Source organism: Lissotriton helveticus, chromosome 11 (assembly GCF_964261635.1).
Source record: "Lissotriton helveticus chromosome 11, aLisHel1.1, whole genome shotgun sequence".
Lineage (NCBI taxonomy): Eukaryota > Metazoa > Chordata > Amphibia > Caudata > Salamandridae > Lissotriton > Lissotriton helveticus.
Window position 1 is genome coordinate 315412960 of NC_136072.1, and position 22683 is coordinate 315435642.

Here is a 22683-nt window from a genome sequence, read left to right on the forward strand (position 1 = left end):
GCTTGTTGTCATACAGTGCTGCTGACTTATGCTTTGTGGAGCGCTTTGAGGACATTCAAGGGGGCTTGACTATTCCCTACCTGGTCTCCTGTCTCGACGCTGGTCTTCCTGGTCCCCCCTCCCGCCGCCGCAGTTCTACCCTTCGCGGCTGCTGAGTGGAGGTGGGGGACTACCAATCCCAGGCTCCTTTGCGGCGGAAGCCGCCACCGCCATTTCCGCGCCCGGAGGGGCTTTAAATCTGAGGTCAGCCCTGGCAGAGAGGGCGCTTTGAGGACATTCAAGGGGGCTTGACTATTCCCTACCTGGTCTCCTGTCTCGACGCTGGTCTTCCTGGTCCCCCCTCCCGCCGCCGCAGTTCTACCCTACGCGGCCGCTGAGTGGAGGTGGGGGACTACCAATCCCAGGCTCCTTTGCGGCGGAAGCAGCCACCGCCATTTCCGTGCCCGGAGGTGCTTTAAATCTGAGTTCAGCCCTGGCAGAGAGGGCGCTTTGAGGACATTCAAGGGGGCTTGACTATTCCCTACCTGGTCTCCTGTCTTGACGCTGGTCTTCCTGGTCCCCCCTCCCGCCGTCGCACTTCTACCCTTCGCGGCCGCTTAGTGGAGGTGGAAGACTACCAATCCCAGGCTCCTTTGTGGCAGAAGCCGCCACCGCCATTTCCGCACCTGGAGGCGATTTACATCTGAGGTCAACACCGGCAGAGTGGGCGCTTTGAAGACATTCAAGGGGGCTTGACTATTCCCTACCTGGTCTCCTGTCTCGACGCTGGTCTTCCTGGTCCCCCCTCCCGCTGCCGCAGTTCTACCCTCCGCGGCCGCTGAGTGGAGGGGGGGCTACCAATCCCAGGCTCCTTTGCGGTGGAAGCCGCCACCGCCATTTCCTCGCCCGGAGGCACTTTAAATCTGAGGTCAGCCCCCGCGTCGCGGGATCGCGCGCGGGTCGCACCGGGTTAAGCCCAGGACAAGGGCGGGACCGTCTGTGGCCGGCATTTAGGACATTCGAAGTAAGATCTTATCCCCTCATTAGTGACTCTAATGATTCGACTTCTATTAGCTTGGACTTTGCTAAAATACTGTTAACACGATATTTGGTGAACCTGATATTAACTTGTACTTGGTTATTAGACTTGCATTATATGACGCAAGAAGATGAATTCATGATCTGGTAAAGGCAGAAAATCAGTGGTGGGAGGGAGTGTCACAGGGACACTAGATCAGTTTATAACCAGGGCTGCAACAGTATTAGAACACAAGATAGCAATTACGGAGCGGCGCCTGTCGTTAGAACCCCTTTACAACAAACGCTCGTCTTTGGGACCTATCTAGTCAGCCATTACTCCACCGAAACAAGGTGTGGAGAAAGATTCTAATAGAGTATCTAGTGTCCCCTTACAGCAACAAGCTCTAGTGGCATCTCTAGAGCTAAGTAGGGAGTCCTACAGTGATGACTTAAGTACTGAATCCCTATTAGAAATGATCCTCGAGGACACCACATTACCCACCTCTCCAAAGCCTATCCCCAAGAAAAAAGTGCAAAATAGATCATCAGGGCAAGGGCCTATATCAAAAAGAAAGCGCAGGGGATAGCCATAAGGTCAGGTCTGCAAAAACAGCTAAAATATACTTAAGCCCCCCAAAAGGCCCACTAGGGGTAGCAAAGAAAACTCTGCCAGACCCCTTACCTCCACCGCCTCAATCTACTCAAGGTTTAATGGAGAAAATTAAGCATCTAGTGAAATCCTTATTGTTACCAATTGTGGAAAGAGTGAAAAGGATTGGTGATCAATTGGATTCCTTAGAGGTAGTGACAGTTTCTAATGCTGAACTAATAAAGAAACTGGTAGATTATAAAAAGAACCAGAATACATTTGGGCAAACTATAGGGACAGAAATCACCAATGAACCCAATAGAGTGGATCCCCTACCACCATCCCACGTGAAAACACTGGCCCCCCCGAAAATTGACACTGGCCCCACAATAGATAGGGACCAAAGAACTGTAGGACTAGACAATAAATCGGTTAACAAATTTTGACTTATAGATAGGGAACGCCCGACTGATAGAAACTCAAAAAGAATCCAACAACAAATAGACTTGCCGCCGGAAGTGGCTCCATTTGTAGTAGTATTAACTGGGGTCCCTAAATTGGCAGATGGGAAAACAGAAGGATACCTGGAATTAAAAAACAAAGTAGTTTACTGGCTAAGAAAAAACAGGCCACTCCCCCCAAACATAGATGGTGAAATCCTGCATGTGAGGAGATTAAGCTGGGTGGGGCATAGACCGAAAGACATACGGGGGATGTCATTATTGTTAATTTCAGAGATTGCAGAGTAATTGCCCACATTAGAGACTGGTATCTTGAGAGAGGTGCGGGAGATATATCTACACGTGACTTAAGCTATTTCTACCCCCGATCCATATTGACACCACCGCCAAGATATCGGAATCCATATGCGAGCAATGCAGCTGGCTCTAGTTTTAACATTCCCACCTCCAATCGATTTGCCATGCTTTCAGGATTGGAAGGGGTAGATTGACTTGCCAAAGAGGTGTTTATGGATCACTATGCATCCAAACACACTGAAAAACTAGTGGCCCCTGAGGGAGTAGCAGATGGTGTATCGATTGTAACGATGGGTTACAGAGAAGGCTTAGTTGAATCAAAATCTATTGAACAGGACACCTCAAATAGAGGGTGCTTGGGAGGGAATGGTCATGGAAACCATACAGAGAAGGCCGCATTATTTAACGTCATTGTGTCAGTCGCTGAAGGAGATCTCGGCGAATGTAATGCTCCTAGGAGATATCCCATTGTGGAGGACCCTAGCAGGGATTCCTCGGAGAAGAATGGCCCGGCTAATTTAAATGCTCAATCACCTAATGGGGAAGGATGGCTAATAATGTTTTGGAACATAGCGGGTTTAAAAACTAAACTGTCAAATAGCTCATGGTTAGGCACTGTAAATGAATATGATATTATATGCCTCCAGGAAACCTGGACAATAGAGCCCTCCCATTTATCTGGATATAAAACGCTATTTACACCAGCAATTGTTTCAACATACGGTAGGGCAAAAGGGGGCTTGTGTACCTACGTGTCAAACCAGTTTAAGTGTAAGAGAGTTTATTTAGTGTCCAATAATAGTCGCTATCACCTGGTTAAGATATGTATAAATAACTTATCGTCCCTGATAATTGTTAATTTCTATAATAATATCACCATACAGGCAATTGAAGTAACACTAAAAAAACTGGGTGCTGACCTAAAAAATGCGATGGAAGGAAACAGTAAAGAAGTAATTGTCATATGGGCAGGGTATTTCAATTGCTCTATCTGTAAAAGGAGTCAGCAAGGCACTTGTGGTATTATGTCGGACCAGAATACCAGTTTAACCCATTTTTAACATAGTATATGTGGAGAACAGGTAAATGAAATCGCTTTCTCCTGTGATTTGGGCTACGCAAATGAAATCTGCCAAATAGAGCCGCTTTTTGCCCCGACATTTATAGGTAGGGGTGCCTTCACGACAATTGACTTCATTTTGTTTCCGGTCAGATATGGACGGCAGATTGAAACCTGTAAGACCCTTGACATTGCACTTAGTGATCACTATCCTCTATCTATGGAGATTTCGAACCCATATTCTGATTCTATGGGAGGTAACACCAGGAGGCTGACCAACCCTGACGTAATTATGGGTAGACAAAACGGATACTCCCTTAAATGGAGTAAGGTGGTTCCGGAAGATTTTATTCACAGGTTGATTTCTAAATGTTTGACTAATATCATGACTTGTCTGGATGAAAACTCAGATAGCCAGAGTATTATTAAACATTTTTTAATTATTGTATCATATATCAAGGATAGCCTATGGGTGGAATTGAAAAACCGTAAAGAAAAATCTGTGAGTTGGTTCGATTCCGCCTGTACAAAGGCCCACTCTAGACTTAAGCACTCATTAAACGTTGTGGCCCGGGACCATTTACTGGTTAGGGATCTCCGGAAAGTTTATAATGAGACGCTAAAGAAAAGGAAATCTGACCTTAAAAGGGATGCCTGGGATTCGCTATGTGAGGGCTCCCAGAGCAAGGACACAGACGCTTTTTGGAAAGCGGTTAATGCACCATTTTTTGTCGATAACAACAAGTCACGAATTGAAATAGCGATCCCAGAAGAGGAATGGGTAAATCATTATGCCCAACTCTATAGTATACCATCTGGAGCTCAGCAAACACAACCTATAATGAAAGTAGCACAAAGGGGGCAGATCAAGATCTTGACTTCCAATTTTGATATCACTGTGGAAGAGGTGAACCTAAGCCTAAAAGCAACCAGGAGTGGGAAAGCTGCGGGCCAGATGGTGTACCAGCTGACCTATTTAAAAATAATATGGATTTGTGGGGGCCTATTTTAGTGCAGTTATTTAATGCAACCACCGAGAAAGGCTTAAATCCATCATGGTTTACATCTATTATTGTCCCCATTTTTAAAAAGGGAGATAGGCAATGTTGTGCATGCTATCGACCAATCTTACTACTTGATTCATCCATAAAAATCTTTGGGCGAGTGATTTTAAGTAGGTTACAAAGTTGGGCGGACGAAAACTCCATTATTAGCAACCTTCAATATGGGTTCAGGAAGGGCGTAGGAACCGTAGACCAGGGCCTTAATTTATTCATCTTACAAGGAAAATATACCAGGGCCAGGAGTGAACGCATCTTTTTCGCTTTTGTTGACCTTACATCAGCATTTGATTGCGTTACACATAGTAAACTGTGGCTGATATTAGAAAATCTAGGGGTGGAGGAAAAAATAATCAATTTTCTTAAGGACCTTTATTCAGGTGCTACGGCATCAGTGCGTTACGGTAGAAACGGAGAATGCACAAGATCGTTTGGTATAGGGAGAGGGGTGCGTCAGGGGTGCGTCCATGCCCCCTTTTTATTCTTACTTTATATTAATGACCTAGAAAAAAACTTGCTTCAGGAGTGCAGGGATATGCCTATGGCAGCTAAAAGATCAATCCCTGCACTCCTGTATGCTGACGATGCGGTCATAATGGCAAGGACGCCCCGTGCATTGCAAAGGATGATAACCCCTTTTAACACCTATATGTCCAATCTGGATCTGAAAATTAATACCACAAAAACGTTCTGTATGAACTGTGGCCCAGGGTCTAACAAACAGAAAACAAGCATTTGCAATGCAATAGGTCTCGCATTAGGAAAGTTTGAGCTATTGGTCTTGTAAATGACAAATGTTTTATTTATGTGTTGGTTTTGAAAATAGCGAAATTAATAGCTTTGTCATTTACAATGCTAATAGTTTTAACTTTCGCAAATGTGATACCTATAGCATTTGTAATGCAATGTGTTGTATTTACGTGACTTAGATGTATTGATATTAAAAATAACAATGGCTTTTAATTTTTTTTTATTAATACTTAAATAAAAGTTATTGTAATTTATAATGGCAATAGATTAAACTTTTGTAAATAACTTTTGTGAAGATTATGTTCAGTGTATTTGAACAGCCTATTAAATGGGAAGAGAAGTAAGGCATGCCTTCAGGATACTAAATCATATATATTTGTCAATAATGCGGCAAATAATGGTATAAATAAAACTCAAATATAAAAGACATCTTAGATATACACACTTTAGGAAACTGGAAAAGAGATACCCTAGACAGCCTGGCATAGCTGCTCCGGAAGGGCAAGAGTAGAAGCAGATCGCTCCTGATCACCAGCCAATATTATGTTTATTAGGATACCCCTGTAATCTCAATATTGTGAAGATAACACTCCTTTTGGGGGAGTTTCACTTTAAGAGACTGTAACATTCATATGGTGTATGACTAACTAAAACTAGCACTCAGTAATTGCTGCAGCACTCTCACTAGAGCACTCGCAGTGCCGCAGCACTCCCTCTCACTAGAGCACTCGCAGTGCCGCAGCACTCCCTCTCACTGGAGCAATCATTCACTGCTGTAGCACTCTCTCTCACTGTAGCACTCATTCACTGCTGTAGCACTCTCTCTCACTATAGCACTCACAGTGCTGCATCACTCTCTCTCACTGGAGCACTCAGTCACTGCTGCAGCACTCTCACAAGAGCACTCGCAGTGCCGCAGCACTCCCTCTCACTGGAGCACTCATTCACTGCTGTAGCACTCTCTCTCACGTTAGCACTCATTCACTGCTGTAGCACTCTCTCTCACTGTAGCACTCATTCACTGCTGTAGCACTCCCTCTCACTGTAGCACGCAGTTACTGCTGCAGCACTCACTAGAGCACTCACAGTGCTGCATCCCTCTCTCTCACTGGAGCACACAGTCACTGCTGCAGCACTCTCACAAGAGCACTCGCAGTGCCGCAGCACTCTCTCTCACTGGAGCAATCATTCACTGCTGCATCCCTCTCTCTCACTGTAGCACGCAGTCGCTGCTGCAGCACTCTCTCTCACTGTAGCACGCAGTCACTGCTGCAGCACTCACTAGAGCACTCACAGTGCTGCATCCCTCTCTCTCACTGGTGCACTCAGTCACTGCTGCAGCACTCTCACTAGAGAACTCGCAGTGCCGCAGCACTGTCTCTCACTAGAGAACCCACAGTCACTGTGCGTGAGGACGGCTATCCCCACTACTAAGGCTGTGTCCGAGAGGCCGGGTAACCCCACCACAGAGGCCGTGTTTGACTCTGTCTGAGAGGCTAGACTCTGGGCGTAGAGTAACTCCACCACCACCAGCCAGTGTGTGTCTGAGAGGCCGGTCCCCGGAGCCTTCTCTGGGGAAGACTTTCCACCTAGCCCACGAGATAAAGCTGAGCCTCTATCTCTGCGAAAAAGTGAGGTAAGAGCACCGCAGCCACCATTGTTCCCTCTTCCTCCCCCTGAAACACAGGAAGCCGCATGCCAGGAGGATTCAAAGGTCATTAAAAAAACACTGGATGAATCTGAGGGAAGTACACAACTCAAGCTCGGCTATTTTTTGCCCTGGCCCAGGCCCACCACCACAGTCAGTGCAGCACCCTCGGTGCCCGCAGCAGTGCAAGCGCTGCGTCAGTGTGTGACCCTGGGAGCCTGCTCCAGTGAAGGGCGCCCACACGTCACTGAGGCTGGAGGACCCCAACACAAGCTGCAGGAAACCCCCGAGTTGTGTGACCATGTTTTCAAAGTAAACCGGAGAGTAGCACTCACTGATAGTACCATCTCTTACCTTCTCTTATTTCATGGGCTTAGATATGGCAGCGGCGCTTTATGAAGCGCTATGTGACGCAGGAGTTATTATTACCTGAGGAAGGAGGCGAAAAGGCGCGGTGAATGGAGCTGGGAGTAGCAGGCATTGGGGCTGAGGTACAAAAGGGAGTAGGTCAGGACAGCACAGGGTAGAGGTGAAGGAGGGAAAGGAGGAGGAGGGAAGAAAGGGCAGAACCGGCTGGGAAAATGTATGGCGATGTGTGGGCAGGAAGAGCAATGGGCTGCGAAGGTTGATGGAGCGGAGCAGCCGGGGAGAGGTACAGGCATGGAGGGGTGCAGACCGAGACATGTGGGCAGAAACAGGGAAAGGGAACTGTGCGGCCAGGAAACGGTATGGGCTCGGAGAGCTGTGCGCTGGGAGAAGGGCTGACAGATAACTACGGGTTGGGAACAGGCTGGGAGACCTGCTGGCAGGAAGATGTGTTGCAGGCTTCGCCGTGAAATGGATCCAAAAAAAAATATTTTTGTTACCCATGTTCTGAAGTACTTCCTTCGTTTTCATATGACTGTGATTGTGTTTGCTATCCGGTTGCTTTAATACTTGCACATGTGGAGTGAGACATTCAGATTCAGGCACCCGATTGTGGAACTTTTGTCTTCACAGCCTGCATTTCATCACAAATACAACTACCTTTAAAAACGAGTCCTCACCGCCTTCCCTCGGACGGTCCTGGTGGGCAAAATCCAAGTCACAGGGGCAGTCCGAGCCTGGAGAAGCGAGCTCCGTGTGCCGGCGCCGCTGAAAGCTGATCTTGCGGCGACCCGGAAGCTCTTGCCCGGCCGGCCAATCGGCTCGCGGCCGACCGGAAGTCCCGCCTCCCGAGGTCCGCGAGCTGCGAGCTACCGGCGCATGGAGCGCCCTGACGTCCGGGGTAGCCCGGGTCCCCAGGAGGGGGCCGGGGAAAAGGAGGAGTGTGGCGCCTGTTGCGGGGCTCCTCTGACCTGAGGGAGCCCCGATTTAGAGGATGAGACGCGCCGCGCCGTGAGGAGCCCCGCCGGAAGAGCGCAGTCGGTGAGTGGGGCCCAGGGCTGATGTGAAGTGCGTGCGTGCCTGTGTGTATGCCTGGGGGGGTGGGGAGGTGGGAGTGTGTGCGCGCGTGTGTGCGTGTGTGCGCGAAGGAAAGTGTGTGCGCATGCGTGACTGTGTGTGATTGAGAGAGAATGCGAGGTAGGGGATAGTGTGCCTGTATGTGTGCCTGTATGTGTGCCGTATGCCTGCGTGTGCATGCGCGCGCCTGTGTGTGTGTGTGCGTGCGTGCATGCAGAGGGGTGGGGGCTGTCTGTGTCTGTGTGAGAGCCAGGGCTTGCACCACGCATGCGCAGCTATCAGACGCTCGCTCCCGAGGTGAAATCCGACCTCGTCAAAGCGCGCGTCTGGTAGCTGTCCACTCTCCTAAATACGGGCAGCATAAGTTGTCGAGCTGATGCATTCATGCTTCGCATGAATGCAACATCAGCTCGACCTAAAAACGATCTACATCAATTCTAGTCCCCTGGATTTCACACCCACCTTTCCCTACTTAGGCATACTGTTCCACGAAAAAGGTATGTGGACAAGTGCAGTGGATGCAAGAAGACTCATGTTTTGTAGAGCCATAATGGCTTTAAAAAACTTTACAAAAAAAATGGGAAAAAAGCCAGTTGGGGAACTTTTAAAAATCTATAACGCCACCTGTATAGCAATTGCTGTGTACGGCGCTGGTATATGGGGTTATGCTAACATAAAATGTATCCAGCTAGTGAAAAACATGTTCCTGAGATATCTCTTAGCAGTACCCGAGAGTGTCTCAACCTACATCTGTCATACGGAAGTTGGACAATCATATATAGAAGACACCATCAAGGTCCAACCTATACTTCTGTGGCATAGGGTGTGGACCATTGAGGATTGTGCTTTGAACCGCACTATTTTAAAGGACGCGATAATCCAAGAGCATGCAAGCAAGATAGAATGGTTGTCATTTGTAAAAAACTTTTTAACAAAATTGGGCTGTCAAAAATATTATGATGACCCACTCTCAATGTGTCATATCCCCAGGAAAGAGCTAAAAAATCAATGCATGAAGTACCTGGAGGAGATAAGAACTGCAGAGGAATTGAAAAAAAAGCCAGTAATAGCTCACCAACTAATAATGACCTCCAGCAAATTACAACCATGCATAACTTTATGCATGAGTGACCGCGAAAGGTTCTTATTAACCCGATTCAGGTTAAACATTCTTTTAAGAGCTTTCAGTTTCCCTGAGATGAATACCTGGTCAAGACATATGATCAAATGCCCCTGTGATGACTCATCAGAACAATCAGACATTCACATTTTATTTTTCTGTAAATTTTATGTACTCCCACGGAAGAGGCTGATTGTTCCGATATTGAAGGAAATGGAAGTAAAGCGGTGCCGCCCAGCTTTTTTATCAGTACAGAAATTAGATACCATTTTTATAGTTGCATCCATTTCTGAATTTTTTAGAAATGTTTTTAGATTGCGGAAATCAATTTGTATATGAAAATCTTTCTTCAAGTAACGATTGGCTGATGCCTTACCTTTTAATCTTTGATTGTAGTTTTTATTGATTGTATTTTACTGTACTTTTATGCTTGTTCTTATGATAATACCCGAATAAAGTTATTAATGAATGAATGTGTATGAGGCAGAGTTAAAGAGTGTGAGCTGTATCAAGGACTTAACATGCAGATTGAACTTTTCCAAGGTTGTTAATCTGCACAGGGACTCTTCATTTCTTCAATTACTCACTTGTATTCACATGAGTGGAAGGCAGATGTGAGGAAAAGGAGGGTTGTCATGAATCTCATGTCAGAGTTTACTGCTGTCAAGATGGACTCTTCCTGACACTTTGGCATTCGTTCAATATTTTATAGTTGGTGCTACCTTTGCTGAGGTGAAGTAATGGTATGGAGGTGTTCTGTGAAGTGGCAGTATAGTCAGTGTTGTTGATGTACAGGACATACTCACATGTGTCATTTAGTGCAGCAGTACACAACTGAGTCAAATGCACACTGCTGCTTACTTTGAGTTTGATGTTTGAGTCAGAAATGTTGTACTGTGTTGCATGGTATGTGCTGTCATTATGTGGTATGGTCGGCAATTGTATGTGATGAGCTTACCAATGTCTGCTTGGGGTGTGTGCTGATCTGTGATTATGTGGCAGTGGTGTGTCAATTCAAATATAATCTGTTCCACATTGTATGTGGACTGACCCTTATTTGGATGCAATGGTGACTATTGTCCTTTCAAAAGGACTCATCCCTCACTGATGTTGCTATACAATTGCTGATGATCCTAACGCGATGTCACTATAGACAGTGTCCCTGCACATGACTTCTTGCTGCAGATATGTTGTGCAGAGCGGTGCCTCTCTTATTAATATGTGGTGTGGCGGTTGTAATGATGATATTGCTTGCCTGGCACAATGTGCTGGACTCCTACAACATTGTGGGCATGTTTTACCGCGGCTACACAGCTGTGGTGACGTGACCGCCACGACCGGGTTAGATGCAATCATTTTAATGGAGATGGGTGCCCCTGATACTGAGGCGACAATTTACCTACCTGCAAGACATGCGTACTTAGACTATGGTATGTAATTCTGTCTCCGCCAGGGTGTCTGATGTAGACAGGACACATATTTCAGTGCGACAGCTGTGTGTTGTTGTTGTTGTTGTACAGGGGTTGTATGCAGGGATATGTTTTTAACTTACCTGCGGTGTTGACCGTGACGGCGTCTTAACCGCTGGTAGTGGATAAGGTACAGCAGAGGAAGGTCTTGCAGAGCAGGATCCATGGCGGCGAGGAACATGTGGAGGAGTCTCGGACTGAGTTTCAATCTCTGCAATTGTGCTTCTGCCATCTCAGAAGAGGTGGTTGCTCTGCTGCGTTCTGATGGGCTGGTTGACGCATCGTGATCTGTCCGGCGGACGTAACGTCATTCCGCACAGCGGGCTTTCTCTATTGCCTTCCTCCAGCTCCCTTGCGGAACAAAACTTCTGGCGGATCCGCAAACACAGCAACAGATGGAAAAAGGACTATCTTTGCCCATTGTAATATGGCGGTCGCGAGAACCGTCGCAGTTGTAACTAAAACAACGTTTTCCGCCACAACCAGCACCGCAGAGGTGCCTACGACTGCCATCGTAATCAGCCCCTATGTATTTAAAATGGACATTAACATACAATATAATATATTAATCACTATTTATAAATAATATATATTTATTATTTATTAATATTCCTACATTTTGAAACCATAACATAAAAAACGAAATCCACATTTATAAATCACTTGACTATATGAAAAAGATATAAAATAAACTTTCTAATCATATAATAATTATAAATTAAATGTAATTTACATTAGTACATTTTAGAATATGTAGTCCCAACAACATAACTTATTCCAATAATAGAAATATTACAAATGTCATTATAAATGTTTTAATAAGATTTAAATAAACTTATTACCTATATATACACAAATAAATCTTAAATACCACTTCATAAATACTACATATTTATTATATTTTCATAACTTAATTATACTTACTTTTGCACTTTTTTGATACATTATACTTTTTTTAAAGTACAACAATTTAGTGACAATGACATTATTATTCCCCACATTTAAAAAAAAAAACAGACATACTATGAAAATGTCAATAACAATTTTCTAATAAAAATGGTTTACATTTAAAATAGGTAATGAACTAAATTTACAAATTTCTTACATTATACATTTCAATGTAATAAATATTATTTTTTCAAACAATTCTATAATTAAAATAATTATTTTAATATATAAAATAAAATACTTTTTTTAGTTCATATATTTTATCAAAACATTCTAAAAATAATATGAAATACTATTTAGAAAATTATTATTTTAACAAAATGACATTATTAATGTTTCTATATTAATTTGCACAGCATTACAAAAATTAACATTACATTTACAATAGAATAGTCACTTTTTAAAATCCTCCCCACCCTCCTTATCCCCTAAAACCCCAACATCCTGCTACTTAAAAAAAATGATATATACATTATTTCTACACATTGATATAATTATAAACATTTAAGAAAGTCATAATTATTAAATTCTTATTGAACAAATAAAAAAAAGGAAACACTACAATAAAATACATATAAAATAATACTTACAAATGATATATATTACAATATTTTATGAAACCATATTGTTTACAACAAAGTAGAAAACAACATTCAAAACGAAATTTTTCCCTTCAATATTCCGGTTCATAATATTTTTGACATTCCGATATTCTAGACACAATATTTTTGTAACATAACAGTTTTTATGCTATATTTTGTCCAAACACCATGGAGAGGTGTGGTGCAGCGGCCAGGGCAGCTGACTTCGTAGCACAGGGCTCACGGTTCGATCCCTGGCTCCAGCTCAGCACCATGTGACTCTGGGCAATAGCTCACTTAATTTCCACGACAGCCCTCAGCGCATTGAGACACGTAAGAGTGAGTAGTTCATGCTTTATAAATATTGGATTTACGATTTTATTTATTTATATTAGTTTATATTTTGATAATTTAAAGGTTGATTTGCAGACTCGCTGGTGCTGCCCCTTGGTATCCCCTCTTTCTCCCTTTTGAACACAGTCTGAGTCTACATTTATGATATCCTTCAGGCGGAGTTTGTGCTTTGCGGCATCTTTGGCTAGCTCTTGTCTTTCGGTTGATGCATTATATGCTGCATGATGTTGCTTATCACAACATTATGTCCGCATCTGTGATACAGATGTTTGCTCTTTGAATAACCCATGTACTCAGATTATTGGATTTGCAGTCATTCTGCTATGTGTGTCTCTTTCTAATTTATATCTAACCAAACTAACTTGTTTTGTTAAAGGTTGAGAATGCATATTATATTTTGTACTGGCTGTGTTCAGGTTGGTATGTAGGGGACTATGGGGCATATTTTCAATGGAATGGCGGAGTGTGGAGTTAAGCATAAAGTGCCAAAGCCACGCTCCGCCATTCCAAAAACACAGGGATGAGCCGTATTTACAAAGAAACAGCCCATCTCTGCGTTTTCCCTAGCGCTGGCGCTAAACTAAGCTGCCTAGAGCCAATGCAGGCCCCCTTGCTCTATAGTACAAAGGTGTCTTTGTTGAGGGAATGATTGTTTATGTGCAGGAAGGTGTCCCTTCCTGCAAAAAAATAATCGCAAATGGTGATTTGAAACTTCTATGTGTGCTGCATTGTGCAGCACACATAGGCGTTGCAAACCGTCATTTTTTTTATGATTGTTTATGAGCAGGATGGGACACCTTCCTGCACAAAAACAATCATTCATGGAGTTTCGCTGTTATGATGTGTGCAGCACAATGCAGCACACATAGAAACAGCAAACACGAGGAGAAATAGAGTATTTCCCCTCGTTTCGCCATGTTAAGACCAGGTTTTTACCTGGTCTTAATTTTGGAGCTGCTTCCTATTTACGCCACCCTTATAAACATGGGGCAGCGTCATAAGCAATGGGTGTTGCGGCGGAAAGCCCACCATAACACCCACTGCCCACCCCTTTCACGATAAGTGTAGCGTGAAAAGGGAGCCTTATTTACAAGGGGGTGTAAAGCCATGTTAAGTGGCCTAACGGCGCATTGTAAATAAGGCGAAGCCACTATTCCACAGGAATGTCGCTAAAAGTGACATTCTTGTGGTGATAGAGGCTTGTAAATATGCCCCTTTATCTATCTTTTTCTTCCTCAATATCTTAGGTGTGAGGTTAATATTCTGTTTAAAGAAAAACATGGCCGGACGGGTTGGGGTTAGAGGCGACCTACTGTGTAACTGTATTGCTTTACCTTTTGTCAATAAAACGATTTAATCCTAAAGAAAAAAGTGTGCATTTTTCATGAAATACATACTATTTTACCAAAAATAATATATTTCACTATCATATAAACTGTACAGTACTGGAAGAAAGGATTACAAAATACAAAACACACAGCCAAAGACAGACCTTTTGGTTTTGGCAGTGCAAGTCATATGTGTAAGGCAAAAGAATGGGAGGGGAGCCAAGTGACACATATTCCATTTTACTCTGTGTCAACATGTGGCTAACAAAATGCTACCAGGCAGAAAAACCATAGGGCACGGGCGCGCTTCGCCAACGTTCCCTCCTATTGGAAAAGCGTCTCCTAACCATGCACTGGAGAGCCCAACATCTCTCCCAATGGCACAAAGCACTACTCAGATAGGGAGAGGCAGAAAGCTCTGCACTGCACTGGGAAAAAGCCTGACGAATACGCCGACACCCTATAGCTGCAGCCTGGGACACCATGCTAATGCCACCCCCTTTTGTACCGCTAATGCAGTTCAAGGACCTAGCTGAAGAGAACTCTCACTGTCCCAAATCTAGAGGCCCGTGATACCCGGCTTCCTTTGGAAACCATCAGTAGCCCCGGGCCTCAACTTAGCACTGCTGCTCTCCGGCCTGTAAACTCCCCTAATTCTATTGTGCATCATTATACCATTACTGCTCGAGTAACCCCCTGTTTTTTTCTTCCCAGTTCTGCAACCCATCCCCATTCTCAGCCTTCAGCGTTAGCTGGAGGAGACTTTACATAATCATTTTCTGGCCCCCCCTCATTCTTCTAAGACACATAACAAGATACAGAACCATTATGATGCCTTATGTGGCAGCAAGAAGCTGATTGACTCAGATAATTATCCTCATTGTGAGCCAGTACATTTCTTTATTAGCCTACAAAAGGACATACACACTGCAACCGACGTCCTGTTGATACTAATTATCTCCCTTTCATATTGATCGTGCAAGTGCTAAACCTTGGTTCCTTGTGTCTCATGTACTGAAATTTGTAGTGTGTCTGATGAAACCTACCCATTTTTTAGGTCTAGCCTAGCATTGCAGCGCATGCGCTGCTTGCTTGGTCAGCAAGACATATAGTGAGAGAGGAGATTTTAGAAGGGGACTTGAAGCCCCGCCCATCATTTTCATTGGGTCGCGCCGGCGTTTATGCTAAACGCTGGCTTCCCATTGAAAATTATGCTTTTCAGCCACTGTCCTTTCTCCCCTTAGTCTGGCCCATGCGGACTGGGTCTTCTGCTTCACGGCTGTCATGAAGCACTTTCTTATCTTCGGGGGGGGTGAGCATCTGTTTCTAATTAGCATAGTCTTAGCGTGGCCATGCTTATTAGAAACAGATGGCCCACCCTAAAGATAAGAAAGTCTGCAGGCACTACCCTGCACACTGAGGTCGCCTCGCTTCAGCGTCCCCCCCTCTTCGGAGCACACGTATGCTCAGGGAGCCTCTCCTCCCTTTAGCTCCCCAACTCCGCCGCCTCGGTGCACATGTAACTTGTTTTTGGAAGCCTTCGTTGATTTGCACTTTCTCTGATCCCCACTGTTAGGATGTTTATATACGTCAGCACTCGAGTCTCAGAGATTTGCAAAACCAGCTTCTAGCCCATGCCGCGAACATCAAAGTTTTATTTGGTTTCTTAGGTGTCCTGCACCTCTACCGGGGGTAAGAATTGTCATCATCTGCCTTTTTTGGCACCTGAATCTTTGTCATGTAGAAAGTTTTCAAACTCCCACTGCCTGTTGTGGCTGAGACTTTCACTATACAATTTTGTAAACAAAAACGATATATCTCTAAACAACTTAGAAAAACACACACACAACGCAAGCTATGAGCATCCATGGCACTTGGGCTCTCATAGGGCTCCCCTTCAGTAATTGCACAAAGGACCTGGAATTAATCCTCTCCTGACCACTAAGCCCCTCAGCGCCCCCTGCTGTAGTCTGCACCCCCTCTCTCAGACGTAGACCACGCCCCTGCCTGTCAGCACCTCGTCAGTGTGCTCTGGCACAGAGAGGAGACAAAGTTAATGGTTATGCGACCCCTCCCTGGTACACCCTGTGCAGTATGGCGATCAGATCTCACAGAACTCCCTTTGTCTGGGCACTTCTTACATCCTGTCTGAATGGTCAGTACCAATGGTTTTTCTAAGAAGTGCCCGCCCCTTCCCCGCCGTGCCTTTCACTCGCAGCCTTTCACTCACAAAAACAAAACACTGGCCACCCCAAGAGACATGGCTGCCAGGCTGCCTTTGATGCCACTAATAGAGTATTTCTCTGTTTTACAGGAAAGTCAATTCACTGTTGTTGGAGCGACAAAGAGCCGCCGGTGGGGGTTGGGGGATGGGGGGGCGAGGGGTCTGTGCCCCTCAATGCAACCGTATTGTTCCAGAAATTAACTCCTATTGACAGTACAGCAATGTATTGTAAGGGCACCGGCTTTGTGTGAAGTGAAGCTAGCAACAACTGAAGAGTAAGACTACAACTACCACAATGCACCGCTTTTTTGGATGTAATGTTTGCCCTAAAGAATATTTCTCACTCAGGCTGCACGCATATCATTACATAGCTACCAAGTTTCCCAGGTCCCTGGGTGACTCCTTAGCCCAGTCCAATGTTTTGTCTTAGAATTCCGGAACATCTGTTTACGGCTTTATACTGGGTTAATAAAAAAAGACAACAAATCCCAGAATACTAAGAAAAAAACGGGCCTGGTCTCACTAGTCACGCATTGACCTGGGAAATGTGGCTGCCATGTTGACATCAGAAGGACAAAAGACTGAGTGGGACGTGCTAGGTCGGAAGCTGGTGGCCTGAAGGTAGTTCAACCCACTGAGCTATCTTATTAACACCTAGGTCTTTGATTGGAACTTTGGAATCCAATGAAAGAGCACTTTCCAATTGCCATATGTATGAGTGCCCCCCCTACATTGTGCGGCTGTGCGATGGGTGAGATGAAGTGATTCACAACCATGAGCTCGTCATATATGCATTGCTGCCTTCTTGTGTGCTCGTGGGCAGCTGCTTCTATGGCGTCCCTCTCTGTGTCAGATCTCAGGGTAGGCAAACATAAACCTCATCTATGTCCATCAGAAGCCCCATGCGCCTAGGCGTAGCCCTTGATGTACAGCAGCTCTTGATGCTGCTGCAGAAGAAATGATGCCCGCCTAAAGCAAAGCGCCAAGCATGGAATGTCCTCCTCAAAAGCGCTGTACCACCAACAACAATGTACACTGGCCTGCATCTCAGCGTCATGTATGCATGTAGGGGAGGGGTCATGGGTACGTTTTGGGAGAGTAGACAAAGAAAAACAATGAGACCAGATGTTCTTAAAATGTTTTACCCCTTTATCCCAGAAAAATAGCAATTCACGGTTCTTGGCACACGAGTAAACCGATGCCTGGCCAACCAACAAGCTTAGCTTAACAGTGATTGTCCCACCTTAAAAGATTATACAGAACCCCAAACACTGCAGCAAGGGGCAGCTTTGGCCTACAAAAGCACCAGCCCGCAACCCGAATGCTTCACTGGCTCCTCAATCAGACTAGCGCTACCATCAAATCTCTAGGCCGCGCCTAGAAAACTGAGAGGTTACAGCACCTAAAAACTTAAAAGTGGGGCATTCGTTGGATAATGGTTTGCTGGCACCTTACAACATTCAGATCTGTCTAGATTGCACAGTGATTTCATGTCTATATTGTGTTTACATGATAGTTTCTATTTAGATATGTACCTCGTAGTCCCACTTGTATAAACATGACAGAAACACCCAGCAGACGTGCAAAATCAGTTTATTGCGACCATGTCATTAATAATGTTGACCGTTTATAGCGCTTTCCATAGAGCTGCTCGGATCTTGGCGCACCACCGTTTCAGTATTTCTTTGCTGTTCTAGTTCTTACACGGTGCAAATGACTTCAATGGTTCTAATTTGTTCGGCGATCTGCTAGTGTGTGCATTGTAGTTGTGGTGTGTGAGCAAACGCTATAGGGTTTTAAAATGTATTTAATTTTATCCTTTGGTTCACTGCATAATCCATCAGTCTTCCACTCCTCTTGACTTTTACAGTGAGCACCTTGAGCTTGATAATTAAAACATCCCTCTCAGCATGTGTGCGCCTCTACTCAGTGTGACAGTGTCGGGTGTGTCGGCTAGTCTGCCATACCCAAAGCTTCAGTGTGCCTGTGACTCAGTGTGCCTGCGTGTGTGCTCACATGCTTCGGTGCACCCATGTGCCTCTATTTTTTTTTTTTTGCGAGTTTGTAACGCGCTAGGATCACCTCCCGAAGGAGTATCTCCGCGCCTTTGGCAACCTAGAAGCAAATAAACAACCTGTCGCTGTGTCTCCATGATTTAAAATAGGAACGTTTTCAGCTGTCGCCTAAATGCGAGGTGCTCATTGCAGAGTCTCAAGGAAAGTGGAAGGGTATTCCACAACATGGGACCCGCAATGGAAAGTGCTCTGTCCCCTTGTCTCACCTTTTTTGCTCTAGGTATCTGCAGCAAGGCCTGTTCACTAGATCTCAAGGACCGTGGAGGCACGTAGGGAGAAAATTTGCTAAGCAAATATAGAGGGCCTTTTCTCAAAAGACACTTGTGCATAATGCAGCACACCTTAAACTTCACCCTTTGTTTCTATGTATTAGTGTGTCTGTCTCACGGGGTGCGTGTGTTTCTCAGCGTGTGCATTCATGTGTGCCCGTTTGTAGTGGGGTTTCTATGTATGTCTGTATGTGGGGGTCAACAGGGGCTAAAAGGAATAGTCGTTTACAACGCCATTACTTGATTAATGCTTCACAAAGGGAAAAAATATTTATAACATTTTCAATGCCAACAGCTCAAAACAATGCCATTGCGAGACCTATTGCATTGTAAATGCTTGTGTTCTTATCCTGCAATGACTACTAATGTCAAAAGTTGATAAAACCCAAGAAACTTTGTTTTTACAAAATGGCTAAAGGAATGTAAGCAAGTGTTTTTCTCTCTTACCGAAATCACAGTAGTATCCTGTATATCCTTCTTCGCACACACATAGAAACTCGTTAACACGATCCTTGCATACTCCTCCATTTAGGCATGGCTGTGATGCACACTCGTCAATTTCTGTACAAAGGTAAAAGAGGGAGGAGAAGAATGCAAGGGACAGGAAAAGGAGAAGGAAACAAGAAATCAGCAAGAGGAAAGATGGACATTAAGGAAAGACAGCAGGAGAAAGCAGAGGAGCAAGTAGGGAAAGGGGGAGAAATTAAGTGACAATGGAAATAAATATTGATGAAAGGAGAAAAGGTGTTCAGTAAAAATAGAAAAGTTAAGGAATAAGGTACAAGAAAAGTCGAAGGGCGGAGAAGGGGGGTGGGTAAATGAGAAAGACACCAGGAAGACCAAGGAAAGAGGGGGGAAGTGGGGTGATGGAAAGTCCACAAGATAAAGATGGAGGGTGATAGGGAGCATGGCGAGAAAGGATTGAGGTACGGGAAAAGATAGGAATACAGAGCAAACAGGAAAGGGTAGAGAAAGCGAGAAATAAGTTTGAAAGAGACAGACAGGAGAAACGCAATGGTGAGACGTGAGAGACAAAAGAGAAAGGTAGCGAGATAGAGAAGAGGGAAAGGAAGAAGGAAAGGAAGTGAGAGAAAGGTATCTCATTATTACACTTTAAAGACAACTGTTTGTCAAGCATTATTAATTTGTGTAAGTAAATGTGTTTAGATTTGAAATATTAGGACGCTTTGATATAGTAGTAAACTGTAGCCTTCCCATTACACACTTTTTGAAAAAAAAACATTTTATTAATCCTCTACTAGATACATTCGTTATATAGTTGACATTGCAGTACATTCTAATCGTCATGCCTCATTCCCCTTCTCATTTCTTATCGAACAGTTTCACGTTATGTCCGAGTTCAGTTTTGGTATGACTAACGCCTATGCATGAAATCTTTCGACATTATCTGCTTCTGAGAGGTAACAAACTATATGTTATATGCTGCCTTTGCTTACTTCATGCCAAAGGACAACTCCCCCCCTCCATTCCCTCCCCCCACCTGCCAGGCATGTCTTAGATCGTGTTGCCCAGTTCCCTCTCCTCTTGGGCATCATCACCTGGGGCCTCATCCAAGAGGCCCTATTCTCAGCTCTCCCTCCGGGCTCCTGATATCTCGACAACACTCCCAGACCCGCTTTCCAATAATACAAAGGGGCATATTCTCAAGGACTCATTGCCGCTTTAGCAGCACTTTTCCGCTACTAAAGTGGTGATAGATGTATCGCCCTATTCACAAGCTTATGCTAAGAGCTGACATCCTCAGTTTACCTGCGATAGCTGCCGCTAAAAACATTGCCATGGTTGACAGCGACAACTAACGCTTATCATATGCAGAGTAGGCGTTCCCATGCAAAAACGCACGATAACACCACTTCGCGATATTCTCAACGACCAGCCAGATCGGTGATGCGGTCCAAAACAGGCGATAAGGCACGTTCGCAGCAGAGACTTAAGACCTGATTTTTTCTGGTCTTAAGTAGGAAGAAAACCTGCAGTATAAGGGGAGCCCAGCCCAGAGCCACATCTGAAGACCAACAGATGCCATGGAGCTACTAATCATGCAGCTTGGAGACCCAAAAGGGCCACAACACCCACCGCCACCACCCCCAGGACCACCCCCACCCCCAGGACCCCCCCCCCTTGACTACCACCGAGGCAATGCAGAACTTCCCTTCTCCTTCCCCGAGGTCCCTGGCTGGTCCTCTGGGGGGGGGGGGGGGGGGTTGTGTGGTTCTGGTTGACCCCTGTAGTTGCTCCCGCTTCCTACAAAGTGCTTCTCAGTTGTTTTGTGTTTTTGGGTTTTTTTGGCGGCTTTTATGGTGATTTTTCCCACCTGACGTGTGGATAGCAAGCCTGGCACTTCTTATGCTGACATTTTTATCGCTGTTGGGACCATCGCCACTTTTTTACGTTTGGGTTTCCTTTTTTATCGGCATCCCAGTAATTTTAACGCAGACATATGACGTGTCATCAGGAAACTATCGCCTGTTGCCGGCGTGTTGAGAATACCCGCAATTGACGGCGTTATGTAAAATTGCGTTAACCTAGGTTGGCGATAATTATTGCACGTTCTGGAGAATATCCCCCACTGTCTGTTAAGCCAAAATAGCGGGTTTCTGAGTGAGTAGGGAGAGTTCCTGAGATGATTCCCTTTCAGAACACACTAGTCTTTTTGTTTCACTACTCACCATCACACTCTGGAGGGGCGCTCCAAGCCCCATGAGCACCGCATATTCGGGGGTTGTTTCTAGGGCTCATGATATAACCCAAGTTGCAGTGGTACTCGGCCACGGAGGCAAACGTTGTAGAATTATAGGTCACCCGGGAATGTTTCACCTCTGTAGGAACTCCACAGTCTAGCTCTAGGTGATGGCAGAAGGAAGCAAAAGAAAGTCAGCTGCGATATCCTCAAACTCAGAAATTGCAGCAATGCAGTTTTCAAATATTAAAAATCTTTAAAGGTCAACCAATAGCAGCATAACATGGGTTGCCAGCACCCAAGGCAAATATTGCACCCCCTGTCCCTGGACCGTTAGCACTTCCTTCCGCAAAATTAGTAGTACATTTTCTTCTTAATATTGCGCTCCATAAGAATTTTGCACCCTAGGCAACTGCCTCAGAATAGTTGTGTGGGTTAGTGCTGGGACCAATGTATGCATTTGCACTGTCGAAAGCGCATGCATCTAACTCGGAGTTTCTCCAATTAAGTGCATGATTTTCAGACACCATAGCTCGGATGAAGAAATAAGTAACCATTACTTTCTGTCTCTGAACTGTCCTGCAATGCACTAAACCCGAGAAATTCTGAGTTAAATGTACGCGATGTAGACAGAGCAGATGCATAATAAAAAGAGGCCTTCTGCATTGAACTGGCACAACTGTTCACGAAAAGCCCCCTGGTGTTGCATTAAGGCATTAATATAAATACGTTGTTTAGAGCACTTCTTGAAAGAGAACATCAGACCACTCCTATAACTTGCATGACCTTTTCCCGGAGCAGAGGAAAATATTTGTTGTAGGGCACCAAGAATATTTTCACCGCACGTGAGATGCTGAAATGGGTATGAAAACTATGGTGAACTAAAAAACTTGAATTGAGCTCAATTGTCTTAAACCTCCAAAGACATTTGACCCATATGATCCCTCATAAACGTTATTTTCATCAGCAAATTAAGACTACTGTAATAGACTACTAGTATAACTTTCAAACTACACGCTATCACCCAAAGACTGAGTGATCAACTTTGCAGCCATGCTACTCTTTCATTCCTACTGTCACCTCACTTCACTGTATTAATCGATCACTTCACTGTATTAATCGATGACTGATTAGCTGCAGGCGCAAAGCCCAAAATAAGCTTCTCAACCTTCCTGCTATTTATGTCTTTTTCTTAACCCATATGACTAAGATCCTGTATAAATACACTACCCTGATGGGCCATATTTCCTTCGATTTTTAAGCCAAAGGTATTGTTTTGATAAAGACATCTTGGGGACATTTGGAA

General features: G+C 44.7%; 1 protein-coding gene across 9 annotated transcripts in view; it reads right to left on the reverse strand.

Moving 5' to 3' along the window:
• Positions 1–22683, reverse strand: part of SNED1 (sushi, nidogen and EGF like domains 1) — a 2618914-nt gene that overhangs the window by 1195627 nt on the left and 1400604 nt on the right. For all 9 annotated transcript variants that reach the window (XM_078665627.1, XM_078665624.1, XM_078665625.1 and 6 more), the window contains 2 exons: positions 21367–21540; positions 19124–19237 (listed from right to left, as the gene is read on the reverse strand). In XM_078665627.1, coding sequence (XP_078521753.1) covers positions 19124–19237; positions 21367–21540 — 288 coding nt within the window. The remainder of the gene's footprint in view (positions 1–19123; positions 19238–21366; positions 21541–22683) is intronic.